This window comes from Labrus bergylta, chromosome 1 (assembly GCF_963930695.1).
Source record: "Labrus bergylta chromosome 1, fLabBer1.1, whole genome shotgun sequence".
NCBI lineage: Eukaryota > Metazoa > Chordata > Actinopteri > Labriformes > Labridae > Labrus > Labrus bergylta.
In genome coordinates this window covers 32,483,155-32,497,260 of record NC_089195.1, presented here as the reverse complement: position 1 = coordinate 32,497,260, position 14,106 = coordinate 32,483,155, and the positions used below count along the sequence as shown (strand labels likewise).

The 14,106-nt window shown below is 42.3% G+C and overlaps 1 protein-coding gene across 1 annotated transcript; it reads left to right on the top strand.

Moving 5' to 3' along the window:
* The first annotated feature begins 2,095 nt into the window (after positions 1-2,095).
* On the top strand, positions 2,096-14,094 carry jpt1a (Jupiter microtubule associated homolog 1a). Its single transcript, XM_029275720.2, has 5 exons — positions 2,096-2,342; positions 4,534-4,676; positions 10,220-10,314; positions 10,612-10,639; positions 12,458-14,094. Exons 1-5 carry the CDS (start codon positions 2,287-2,289, stop codon positions 12,592-12,594), a joined length of 459 nt encoding a protein of 152 aa, XP_029131553.2. The 5' UTR covers positions 2,096-2,286; the 3' UTR covers positions 12,595-14,094.
* Positions 14,095-14,106: the final 12 nt, after the last annotated feature.

Genomic DNA, 14,106 nt, shown 5'->3' with positions numbered 1-14,106 from the left:
GGGAAGTGACCTTTTGTCAACACGGGAAGTTGAGCGCCTACATAACACTGCAGTTTCTTATCGTTTGGATTTATTGGTCTTCTTCCATCATCAACACACAGTGGGTGGGGAGAGGCCTCTGGAAGATCTTCCTGTTAAACCCACAGTCAGCTACATAACTAATTTAGCCTCATGCTGCCTTAACAGAATTATTATTGGTTCATAATATTTGTATTCTTTTAAATTTAGAAAACAAACATCTGTCTTAATACACGAGGAAAGCTCTTCTTGGCCTTGCAACCTGTGCAAGATAGTAACCACAGGCTTTATTTATATGCCAGGATCAAATTACAGACAGCTATTTACTTGTTGTTGAAATGTAAGCCTGAGAAATCTCCTCAACGGTCTGCCAAGGTTGTTGAAAGGTTCAATGGCTTGGCGCGCCACTAGCTTAGCGCTTAGTGTGGTCGTCCTATAAAAGGATTCATAGTCCTCAGAGCAGAGGGCAGAGGTTTGAATCCAACCTGTGGCTTCTTTCCACGTCATTTCCTGCTCTCTCTCTCCCCAATTTCCACCTCTATCCACCGTCCGATCTTTAAAGTAAAGGCATACTTTAGGATATCACATGTTTTAAGACGATGCAAAGACAGATTTTCAGTCATATCTAAAACCCAAAGATGCCCCGATATGATATCTGTCAAAAGACAGAGATGCCCTTTAAGCACATGATGTCTGTCTCTTAGAGAGCAACAGGAGGCGACATGGTCTCCATTGCGCAAATACATTTACAATGATTTAGTACCCAAAATGTTGCCAATGTATTTGTCCAATTAGGTCCATGTGCAGGAGCTTACTTGAAATGTTTCTGGTCATTGAAGACAAAAAAATGACCCACTGTATGGTGCCTATTGGCCATTTTGGTGTACCTTAACAGGTATCATTATTGTTTCATTCGACTTACTGTATGCTGTCAATGTGAAATCCTCCGGCCTGGACTTGAAAACGTTGCTTCTAGGTTTTAAATGTATTAAATCATAGGCTTGATTTATGTCACAGGATCAAATTACAGACAGACTTTTCTCTGAAATTCCCGCTAGAGAAATGCTGTTTCCATACCCCGTGTTTTAAAACGTCACAATCTCTATTATTGTAATGATTGATAGTATCGAAAGTACCCAAGCTTTTTTTTATTTTTTTTTTATTAAGATTTTAGTCTTATATTTGAGCAAAAGACAGTCTCAACTGTGGCCAACATATTTGTGCAACTTACACAGTGTGCAGGAGTTTTCCTTCTGCATTTTCTGCATTTCGGGCGGCAGTATCTCAGTCTGTAGGGACTTGGGTTGGGAACCAGAGGGTTGTCGGTTCAAGTCCCGGTGCAGATCAAGTATGGAAGTTGGTCTGGTAGCTGGAGAGGTGCTAGATCACCTTCTGAACACTACCGAGGTCCCCTTGAGCAAGGTACCAAACCCCCTCCCCACCACCAGCTCAGGAGCGCCCACTGTGGGCCGCTCCATCACTCTCACATCTCTCCCTTAGTGCATGTTCATAGGATCCTGTTTGTGTGCATGTGTGTATATACTTCAGCCTATGTGTGTGTTGCATGACTACAGAGTGTAAAAACTTAAATTTCTCCTTGCGGGGATCAATAAAGTAAATCTTTAATCTTTATTTTTGTAATAAACTCGAAAAAGTGTAATAAATGTCTGTGCCTTGGACTTTATTTTCCGTTGCCATGGTATCGAAAGAGCTATCAATATTTATTTTCACTAGTATCCTGTGTAAATGTATATAAAAAAAAATCTGATACAGTAAGTAGTGACCACCCTAGTTTTAACTGCACCAGCATCTGTGTGATTGTAAAGAGCACCTTTACGACCGGATATACTACGTTTGTAGTTTCAACTTACACTTCGTTTTCTTTTTTTTGCTGAATCAAAACGTACTGATTTTTAACTTAAAATCACGAGCATGTGTTAAACTATGAAGATGATTCAATTTAAAGTTTGAGATAATGAAAATAAAATCGCCTAAATTTAAATGTAACGCAGCGGGCGTGTTTTATTTTGAAAACATTCGCGAGGAAGTGACGCCTCATTCCGGCGAGCTTCACAACAGCTCCACTCCAGACAGACTCGAGAGCGCCGCTAGGAGCGAGGCAGGTTGATTTTTTTTGTCTTTGGGAACCCCACCGGCTACTACAGACAATGATGAGTCGGTGAAAGTGCCGTTTATCAAAGTGAATATCGCGTATTTCTTCCTCCTCCTTCCTCTTCTTTATAAATCCTGTACGACTGGGCAATCGAAATGACGACGACCACCAATTATCAAGGGATGGAGCCCGGCTCAAAGAGCAGCTCGAGGTAAAGGAAAAAAAAAAAAGGCGTCGTTCAAAAAAATCTCTTCATCACCTTTTAGCATCCTCTTAACAACATTTACCAACAGCTAACAAAAAAAAAAGAGATTGAGGACAAATGAGCCCTGCTTTGGTGTTATTTCCTCTCCGCTTCAGGGGTGGACAGATGCTGGATGTGTTTGGGAGGAAGATGCTACAGATTAGCTCAGCACCACACCTTCCCCGTTTTGTCTGGATGGATCATTCCCATCGATGCTAGCTAGTCTGAGAGCACACATGCAACCCTCCCTATTGTAGCTAGGCTAGCAGAGTCAGACTCAAGCCTGCTGCACACTTCATGTTAAAATGAAATGAAAAATGAAAAAAAAAAAGCATGAGCATGAGGTTTGCATCATCATGAGGTTATATTTACTCTTTTTTTTTTAATTTTCTGCTTCTTGCACGATTAAGGATGTGTGTGTGTGTGAGGTCTGTCCTTTCAGCTGGGTGGGGCCCACACAGCTCACTCCTCATGATGATCAGTGAGCTACAATGAGCCATCTTTTATCAGCCTGCCCTGCAACACAACGTTTTGACCACCTGTGCATTTTGGCTGCTCAGTTATATTGAGATGATGATTATTAAACACCATCAGTCACTGATATGACAACATCTGCATCATGTGCATTTATCACATTTAAACACTCTTAAACCAAAATATACAAAGTTTTATATTTGCCTTCAATTACAGATTTTTCCCTCAACTGTTTATAAGTTCTTGTTTAAATTGCACATATATTTTTATCCCTGCACGGGTTACGTACATTTTCTTGTATAAGTCTGTTTTTAAATTGCACAGTTTAAGTTTTGATTCGTCTAGGGCCAGGGGCCACATGCGGCCCCCATCAACCCTCAATGTGGCCCTTCAGGTCACACATCAATTATTTTGAACCATGAAGGAAAACATGACAAAATCTGCCATGAAATCATGAAAACCAGAAATATGTCCAGAATATTTGATCACTGGTTTATGTTGAGTTTAATTTGAGACATAATTGACTGTAATTGTTTTTTTGTACACTACTATTTGGCCTCTCCCTGGTCTAGGGTTATTCTTTAAATCTATTTTCGGGTTAATATATATGTGTGTGTGTGTGTGTGGGGGGGGGGGCGTCGGTTTTTGTGGTTAATTTGTAACAAATGTTTCATGTACGTCTTTGTAACCTGCTACTGGATGCTTTGACTTTCCCTCAGGATCAATAAAGTGTCTATCTATCTATCCATCCATCTATTTATCTATCTATCTATCTATCTATCTATCTATCTATCTATCTATCTATCTATCTATCCATCCATCCATCTATCCATCTATCTATCTATCTATCTATCTATCTATCTATCCATCCATCTATCCATCTATCTATCTATCTATCTATCTATCTATCTATCTATCTATCTATCTATCTATCTATCCATCCATCCATCTATCCATCTATCTATCTATCTATCTATCTATCTATCTATCCATCCATCTATCCATCTATCTATCTATCTATCTATCTATCTATCTATCCATCTATCTATCTATCTATCTATCTATCTATCCATCTATCTATCTATCTATTTATCTATCTATTGGGTAGGACAGCTGAAGAGAGACAGGAAACATTGGGAGGAGAAAGCGGGGGGGGGGGGGGGGGGGCGGCATGCAGCAAAAGGCTGAGGCTGGATTCAAACCCAGCAGCAACCTGTTGTGTAAAATCCTGCAGTACGTCAAGCGTCCACTAGAGGCTGGCTCCAAGAGCCCCGGAGGTCACATACACACCCATTCAAAAAAGCCGGTTTTTAACAACAGAGATAAACTTGTTTACAACCTGGTAGAAAAATGAAACAGGTCTGATTAGCTCATGTCTCAGACGGGGGGGGGGGGGTTATAACACATCGGTTTTGATTTTATGAGTGACACGTGTTATTCATAGTTAGGCACATAGATGACATGATTGACAGGTGGGTGTGATGTAACAGTTTGTCAGGAGGCTTAAAACCCGCCTCTGCTCCAGCTCTCAGCCTGTCGTTAGGTCGTCTGAATGTTAGGTTGAGACGTCTGCTGCCGATGAATGGATTCTAATTTTAGAACGACGACAGGACGCTGCAGAAAAATTCAGCTGCTACAATCGTGTTGTGAATAACATGTTTTCTCCCATCTCTCACTTTGCCAGAGTTCTGCGCCCTCCTGGTGGCGGCTCCAACATTTCGTTTGGTGCAGATCAGGATAAGCCCCCTGTCAAGAAAGACAAGATGGCCTCCAGTGTTTTTGCTGAACCGGAGGACCTCTATGCTAATCGAAGGAACAACCCACCAGGTACATTCTGCCTAGCCTACAAGGATATTGTAACCCCAACCTTTTAAATTTGATCAATTCAAACCCTCACACAATTCCTGTTCTAGCAGTTCACCACCGCTGGACCAAAGTGGCTCCCAACACTACTTCAGACCTCTGACAGCTGAATACATAAGCATCAAATTTGCTTAACCTTCAGTTGAGATGCCCAAAGATCTATTGATTTCCCTCCAAGCCGTTTTATTACATAGTCAATCAGGGCTGCGGCTCCACCAATCAGGATCTTCTCAAACATGCACACAGCTGAAGTATTGATGTCGAGCTGAGCCGCCTCCGGTCTTTGAGTTTATTACAGAATTTAAAGGCATCATTCAGAGAGGAAATTATCAGGCTCAAGAAAGATCATTGTGCACTCTTTAAAGAACCGTCAGACTGAACTGCAAAGTGTCCATGAATCGTCTCCATGACAACGTTCAGACGACATGGAACAGCTCTATGTGATCCGAAGTTCAATTCGGATCACATAGAGCTGGCTCTGCCGCCTATCTTTTTTTTTCTGATTGCCGGCGTCTTTTTTCAGTTGTTTAATAAGGAGGGGGCGTTCCCAGCAGCAGGAGAAAAAGCGCAGCGCTCAGCATCTTTTTCCCAGCGTTCCGCCTTTTTTGTGCAAATTCCTTTAATCTTTTCAGAAAGGCGTTGTTGACGTCACTGCCGCTCTTTTACAACTCTATATTTCCCGTAGTTTTGCCGCCTGCAGATCGTGTCTTGTACCCACATCCTTTTTTTGCTCCGTGTCTGATTGGGTAATAAACAGACTGTTGTCATAGAGACAGGACGGAAATGCAGCGATTTTCTTCTCAGCGCACAAACGCGAGCGCAAAGCCAGCGCCTTTACTGCCCTGGAAGAACAATAGGTGGACACGAGACACTCTAGTTTAAAAGATTTATTTTGAAAACCTTTAGGTTGTTGCTGCTTCCTGTTTGTATGTGAAGCCACGACAAAGTTCAAACACATTTTTTGCTGTATTTTTGCTCTGCTGGGTTTTCTACAGCTTCGTGTAGCCTCACACAGAATACCAACAACATCAACAACATGATTAATTATGCATTAAACAACGTCAACATGGGTACATTCTGTATGTATCGCAATCGGATCGCATCTGAAAAATAGTGGATCGTGCATCTCTACTAATTGTTTGGGAAATACTTGACGTTGATGTTGGCCCACACGTTCTGGGGGTCTGCTTAGCTGCCCCTCTTTTCGTTTGTCCCTGTCGTCACGATAAGAAAGGTTCAAGTTATCAAATGATTTTGACTTTGTGTTGTTTTGAGAATCGTCTCAAGCTCCCGGGATGAGGTGTAGGTGTGAACTGTCAATATATACACAGTATAGGGTTTCAAATAGACGTGTGTTGAAGGCTTTGTTACCCAGATTCTCATCAAAGGAGGGCTTGACTTCAACGTATCAGTCCCTCCTCTTTTCTGTCGGTGACATATCCAAAATTAGACGATGGTGTGACACCGTCTGCTTTGATATTTTAGTATGACACGCTGTGAGACAACAGAGGACCTAACTTCAAAGCCTAAACAAAGGAGAGTGTTGAGTTCACGTCTGAAAAGGGAAGTTGTCAGTCGAGGGATGTTTGTAAAAGCGAGACAAAATCTGTCTATCGTGTGTAACTCTTACCCAAAGAGTCGCACCCTTTGAGAGGCCGTTAATGAATCAGGGTAACCACTAAGGTTGTCACAATACCAGGATGTAAATATTGACACCAGTCTAGTAAGAAGCAGACGTTATCTTGTTTTGATGACACAAAAACAAATAAAAGAAGGCTACACACCCAGAATCAGGACCTGTCTTGTTCTTAATGATCAAACATTGCACACTGACGCAACAGCTCACAAACATTGGTGTCAGTACATCAGTGGATTTGTGCAATATCAGCAATATCACCTCTGTAGCACCTTCCCTGCTCTCTTTTTGTAAGAGACTTAAATGTCACTTTTGCATCTTTATGAGACACTAGAAGAACTTTAGCAACGCCGGTATTTGCCGGGGGGACTTTTAGAGGCTTCTGCAGCCAGCCTCTAGTAGACTCTCAATGACCTTCAGGGCTTTGCACTTCCACATTGGCTTCATTTTTCAACTCTGGAGGTCGCCACTTGTTCTCAACACATAAAACGTTTTTGTTTCTCTGCCGTGTGAACATGTGTCTTCTGTCTAAACAGGAAACCCTTTACGTTTACTTACCATAGAGTCTTCTTCTGTCTTTCAACAACAAGCTGTTGGTGAGCTTGCTGGAGCTGCTGTAACTACATTTCCCACAGTGGGGGATCTAAATGTTTATCTTAACAAATACAAAAGCACCTAAAGAGGATATATTCAGAAATAGTTCGTGCTCACAGGCTAAAATGATTTCTTCAGTTTCACACGTTCTTCCTCAAACATTTCCCTCTTCCTCCTTTTACTTCTCTCTTTGTGTAAACGAATGCCCCTCAAACCCTCACAGTATTTCAAACCTTGATTAAACAGAGTCTGAATGGCTCTCTTCTTTGAACAGAATCGACTTCTCTTATTTTCCAACATGTTGTTTCCTCATCGTCACTGAGTCAAACAGTCGGCGTCTGGGCTGTGCTCAGTCATGCATGAGCACAAACAACCAGACTGCTATGGCTCTGCTGAGGTGCCACTCTTCTGTGTACTCTTCATACATAGAAAATGGATAATTCCGCAACAAAGTTGTGGTTTAGAAAAGAAAGAAAAACTTGCAGGGAGAATGTGTGCAGCTGCCAAGAAACGCTGACTCATGCATGCCAAACTGTTGGTTGCAGCATTGGCCATGCAGCTGGTGGGTATTAAGCTAGCCCGTGAAACATCTGATCTCACTCCATATCATTGACATTAGTTAAAGGTTCATCATGTTATCATTGACATTCAGACTAGTCGTTATTTGTGGCTGAACCATAAATATTCCATAAGCACCTTTTCAATTTAAGAAGGTATAAGCCAAGTCAAATTTTGAATCTGCTCAATATTTCAACAGCCGCTGTCCAAACCTTCATTTCTCACCTCAGGGTTGGAGAGGAGAGGAGAGGAGAGAGAGGAGAGAGAGGAGAGGAGAGGAGAGGAGAGGAGATGGGAGGAGAGGAGGGGAGAGGAGAGAGGAGAGGAGAGGGGAGGAGAGAGGAGAGGAGAGGAGAGGAGAGGAGAGTTGATGAGAGGGATGTATCGCAACTTACTGATTAGATTTATATCCTATGTTGTGAAATCCAAGATTTTAAAAAAATAATAATTGAAGAAAACTGCATTGAGATGGGCGTCGGTAGCCTAGTGGTTAGTGTGCGAGCCCCATGTACAGAGGCGGTACTCCTCCAAGCAGGTGTACTCCTCCAGGATCAAATCCAACCTGTGGCTCCTGCATGTCATTCCCCACTCTCTCTCTCTCTCTCTCTCTCTCTCTCTCTCTCTCTCTCTCTCTCTCTCTCTCTCTCTCTTCCTGATTTCTGACTCTATCCACTGTCCTATCTCTACAATTAAAGCAAAAAAAAAAAATGTTAACGTGTTAAATATTGTCTATGAATTTCTAAGTTTTAAATATCTACATTGACCGAGCACACTGGAGACACCACAGTGACTCTTCATTTACCAAGAGTGTGAGTTGGGACGTGTGTAAATGAAGCAGAGGTCCAATAAGCCTGGACGATCTGAAATAGAGCATTAGAAGGTTCATCGGCTACACTAACATGTGTCTCTAGTCTGTCAACAAACCCCCCAATGATGAGAAAAGTCCATCCTCTCCGTCTTTTGCCTGCTCCACTTTTCAGAAAAATGTGTGCTCAAACAGGCCGTTTGGAGATTTTCCCTTCATGACATCACAAAGGGCAGTAGCCCCTCCCCCAGGTGGGTGACACTCCCACAGCTAGATGTTTGTTCTGCCCTCTGAGTCTACCTTCTCACTGTAAACAATAGGACATGGAGCGAGAAAGCACCGAGACACATCCCCTCCCAGGGGAAGGATCAAAGCCCAAAGAGCTCTGAGACTAAATTAAACTGGTTGAAGAGGAGGAGGATATGTAACCTTTAAAACAAAAGAAATCCAGCTTTTGAGTTCACGTCATCTAATGAGAAAATCCTCCCCCGAAATGACCCCTGTCTTTCTATCAGAACAAAGAGATATGATTGTGGCTTGGCGTGAAAACAGTCAAAATCCTGTTCTAATGAAAACTCTCTTCCAGCGGCACATAGCTGCTTACTTCTGTGTGAGTGTGAATACTGTTGTTGTAAAAATAGTTAAAATTGTTAATTTTTCCCGTGAGGCACAGCAGGAAGCATGTAGGAAAAGTGTGGGAGAGGGCGAGTGTCAGGACTGATTACACATTCCACTCTGTGAAGTTGTACTTTCCCAAAAATCCAACACAATGCTCCAGTTTAGTTTCAGTATTCAGGGTCCTGAGTTCTCTCAATGAGGGCATGGAGATGGTTGCCCGTTACAACAAACTGTTTCCTGTGATAACCGTTTGACCTACAGTAACACCTGACTATGCCGAGGAGGCTAAAGTGTGATTTTTTAAAATATTTTTCTATGGGTTTGCATAATATCTGTAAGTGAAGATGAATGGAGGATTATTAGGCAGGATGGTTAACACAGAGCAGCCTGTTGAGACATTAAGTTATGACTTCATTAACACAATTTAGAAGAAAAAAACTCCAAGCTCCGTTTACACAAAAAACAAGATCATCCACAAACACACATCAGGGAGAACATCTGCATCCAGCAATTGAATCAGTGATTATCAATGCTCAATGAACACACTGACCTTTTATTGGCATGCTGAGTAATCCAACGCCTCTGGGTGAAAGTTCATCATATAATCCTCAACAAAATGAAACTGATGATTTCTCTGACAGAGACGGAGTTTCCCAGAAACTAAAGAGGAGAGTCTGAACACCAGAACGTCTAGACTTTCGTTTCTTAAGCAAAATTTAAGATTCATCAACCGACATACAAGATTAAGATTTAAGATTAAGATAAGATTTAAGATACATGATAAAAGGAAACTGGAGTTATTTTAGAAAGATTTAGGGACCTTTGGCCCTGTGTCCACCTTCTTGTAATTGAAATAAAAACCCTACTATAGGATGGAAAAACACGGATTAAGCTTCGGGTATCTGTTGTACCTGAAAGATGAACTTTGTCAAACTCATGACTTTGGTAAATGATGTTTTTGAGATGTGGAAAATGAAGCAACATCACATTAGAAAAAGTAAAGCAAGCAGAAACATTAAGAATCAGAAACAGCCAGTCGTCGTCGTCGTCGTCGTCGTCGTCGTCGTCGTCGTCGTCGTCGTCGTCGTCGTCGTCGTACATTCAAACATCTCTGACCTCGACCAAACTGACCTGAAATAGAAACTACGGTGTTGTTGTGATCTGACAGAATACATTTTAAAAAACAGAACAGCATCAATGTCTGATGTGTCCTTTGGGCAAGCCTCTCAAGTCCATTTACCATCTTTGTTTTGTATGCCGGTCAGTCTGAGCTGTTGTGTCTCCTGGTTCTTGCAGGGGGCAGTGCTACAGGTGTGCTGTGTGGTGAGCCATCGGCCCCTTTGAGAAGAGGAGGAAATCAAACCACCAACTCTGCAGACGCTGCCACTACAGTAAGACGCCTTACATCATGGGACAGACATGAAGTGAAACTGTAGAGAAGACGTTCCTAGAGCTATAATGAGCATGAATTCATTTTTATTTCACTTCTTGTTTCCTTCATTTCTCATTCACTCACACTGCGTATTAATTACGAAGAACACAGAACAAGAAAAAATGACGTCATTTAAGTAGAACCTGCTTAGAATTCATCACTTAGTTTAAACATGGATGTTTTTTTCACCATCAGGAATAAGAACATGTGAAGGCTTGTAAAATACTGACTGCTTCTTTTCTGCTCGTTTTATCAGGATGGAGAAAATTATGCGCACAGTAACGGTAAGCACACGTTTCTTTTAGTTGTTTTTATGGTATTTGGACAGCCCTCTCTTTGTGTCATCATCATCATCATCATCATCAACCTTTATTTAAGTTCTCAGAGAGATCATTGAGACGACAACACAAACAAAAGAGTTAAAGCTACCACAGGGAATAAGAGCAATAAGAATAACAATAAAATATATAAAATAAAAATAAATTAAAAAGCTTGAAATTACTGCAATGATTAGTCAACAATTCAAATCAAATAAAACAGCAACAGGCAGGCATTGGGCGGTTAAGAAGAATATTTCTGAAAGTGTCCAAAAGGGATAAAAGAGCTCAATTTTTCAGGTGAAATTGTAAAACATTCCAGGAGTTAAAAATGGACCAGGGTTCAAATGTAACAAGGAGGCGATATATGATGGTAGCTTTCCAGTAAGTGCTTTAGATATCACCGGTAATAAATGTTAAGTGCAGAATGATAAACAGCATCTAATGGCTTCAGTGTCCTGGTAGAGGCATCCCTATAGACCACATCACCGTACTCCATGACCGAAAGAAAAACTGCTTCGATCATCCTTGTCTGTGGGAAATTTGATCTATTTCGATAAGTAAGTAAACAGAATACATGTTGATGGAATTCATGAGTCATTTTAAAGAGAATCAGCACAAACCAGGAAGTCAAAGGGGAAAAAATCTCTAATCACTAAACCCACTGATCCAGTATTACTAGGAACACATTTCCTCATCACATCACATTGTGATACATCACCACTAATGTACATGTGGGCTTATGCACACACACAATATTCTTTTTTATTGTTCAGGTCTTTGAGTCATTAAAACCCCATCCCTGGTATACTTTCATCACACTGGGTCCAGCGTCTGACAGCTGCTCTGACACACACACACACACACACACACACACACAGAGGGAGTAGAAGGAGGAGCGACACAGTTAAACTTGTGGCCTGCAGTTGTGTGAATCAAAGGTCATCAACCAGGTGACCTCCACAACACTTCACCGGGTTAGCTGCAGGTGTAGTGACTGATAGTAAACATTGAGCAGCATATGAGCTCCGTTCATATATGTGGCCTCATCATTTAGGATTACTGGGGTGTAGCTGATAGTGGGGAAAACACTCATTTCAAATCTGTCATTGAGGGTCTGCCTCGAGCGTCACACACATGCAGGAGACACACACACTCTGCATGCACAGTGTAACATGCAGGAGACACACACACTCTGCATGCACAGTGTAACATGCAGGAGACACACACACTCTGCATGCACAGTGTAACATGCAGGAGACACACACACTCTGCATGCACAGTGGTCAGCTCCTTTACTCTGCACGGTGTAACATGCAGGAGACACACACACTCTGCATGCACGGTGTAACATGCAGGAGACACACACACTCTGCATGCACAGTGGTCAGCTCCTTTACTCTGCACGGTGTAACATGCAGGAGACACACACACTCTGCATGCACAGTGGTCAGCTCCTTTACTCTGCACGGTGTAACATGCAGGAGACACACACACTCTGCATGCACAGTGTAACATGCAGGAGACACACACACTCTGCATGCACAGTGTAACATGCAGGAGACACACACACTCTGCATGCACGGTGTAACATGCAGGAGACATGCTTCAGGTCCCATTGCACGTCCTGAGATGTGACTTTAATGCATGCAAACAATCCAACCTGGGCCTCATGCTTGGAGGACTACAGCCCAGGCTATTGGCGCTGCAGAGGTTGTCCCGTGGGGGCGACTGATCCCTTTTTAATAGCTCCTAATGCAACCGTCTCTCTGCCCGTGTGTTCAGAAAACTGTGTGGCGGCTGAGCCCGAAGCGGCCCCGGCGCCGCAGGAAGAAGCCCCTCCAGCTGAGGAGTCCGCTGCAGGAGGTGCGTCCGGCCGCAGGAATCCTCCCGGGGGCAAGTCCAGCCTTATCCTGGGTTAAATCCACCGCCAACTCCCCCCCTCTCCTCCTTTACATCCTCTCATCTCTGAACTCATCAACTCTTTTGGTTACCAAGGAAACCCCCAGCCCATTTTGTCTGTACCGCAGGAACCCTATCTGACGTCTGCCGGACATCCAGTCTCCTCCAAGTGCATTGTTTTGATACCTCTTTTTTTAAAAACTGTTTTGTACTGTTTTTATTGTTTGTTTCTTTTTGACAGAAGCACTTTATGTAACTCTAATTACATGGTTCAAAGTCTGCCTTCTACCCGTCTGTATTTGCATTTGACCTGGCAAAAAAAAAAAAAAAAAAAGGGTACAAGGATCACGTCTCATATCAACCTGGTGGAATACACTGTATGTCCCTTAAATTTATTGCAGCAGCACACAAGCCTGTATGTGATTATAGGAGCAGTCTTAAGAACACGGGGCAGACAAGAAGCTGTCTCTTTCTACACTGTGTTCACTTTCGACCCTCTCTCTCTCTCTCTCTCTCTCTCTCTCTCTTTTTGCATGCATGTCCGGTCCGTTATGTACGAATGTGAGAACATAACTGTGAATATGATTTTTTTTTTTCTTCTAAGTTGAAACTGTTTGTTTGTTAAGTCGTTTTTTTAAGTGGAATAATTGTTGTATTGTTGTTGCATGACGTAATCTGAAGAAACTTTCTACCCATTAGAATAATATAGTCCACATGGGGGGGGGGGAGGGGGGGCACATAAATTCAGTCATTTTGGATCAAACAATCCGTCTTCAGATGTAGATTCCCATGTCAGGGAACTCGATTTGGAATAGAATAAGCCTTTTTTTTGTATATCGTAGTCACTAAATAGATTTATCGTAACCCCCCCGGTGCCAGAGTGTTTTTTATAGGTCGAATTATCTCTGAAATAAAAGTGTGCCTGTTTGTGTGTTAGGCTACAACATCAAACGAGGTTGGGTTTCCACAGTTGCATCCTCACAGTATCACCCAGGCTCAATGGATTCTCGTTGGTCCTGATACTCCAGTGTTACTAGTAAACCCATCCGAGATTTGACAAGTGACCTTATGACAGCTCAGCCTTTTTTTTTTTTTTTTTTTTTTGATATATTCGTTACCCACCTTATGCATTTGTTCCCGCTCCTGCTCTTCTGGACATGTACAACAGTTGTTTACGTACATTTCATGCATTATTTAAACCAAAATTCAAACCCCCTCCTGCACCTGTCCTTGTTGAGTCACGTGTGTGTGCGTGTGTGTGAGAGTGTGTGTGTGTGTGTGTGTGTGTGTGTGTGTGTGACTGCTGTGTCAGACGGCCGTCACGCGACTAAACCTGCATTTCATGTCCATGAAATGTAACTTCTGTGGTTTATACTTTGAATATGTGTTGTGATGCCAGGCATTGCTGTTTGCATCCTCTACCAATTTCCTGTTGCTGGATGTAGTCAAGTCACTGAAGAAATTTGAAGTTAAGAAACGGCACAAGTGGAAATGAACATTAAAAATCATTTTTGACCATGGCTTGTGTTTCG

What these genes read in the sequence shown, in the direction of transcription:
- jpt1a (XM_029275720.2), top strand. Translation starts at nt 2,287, where the DNA reads ATGACGACGACCACCAATTATCAAGGGATGGAGCCCGGCTCAAAGAGC. An exon ending in TCGAAGGAACAACCCACCAG is followed by an intron (nt 4,677 to 10,219) that starts GTACATTCTGCC and finishes TGGTTCTTGCAG; the next exon opens with GGGGCAGTGCTACAGGTGTG. An exon ending in AAATTATGCGCACAGTAACG is followed by an intron (nt 10,640 to 12,457) that starts GTAAGCACACGT and finishes CCGTGTGTTCAG; the next exon opens with AAAACTGTGTGGCGGCTGAG.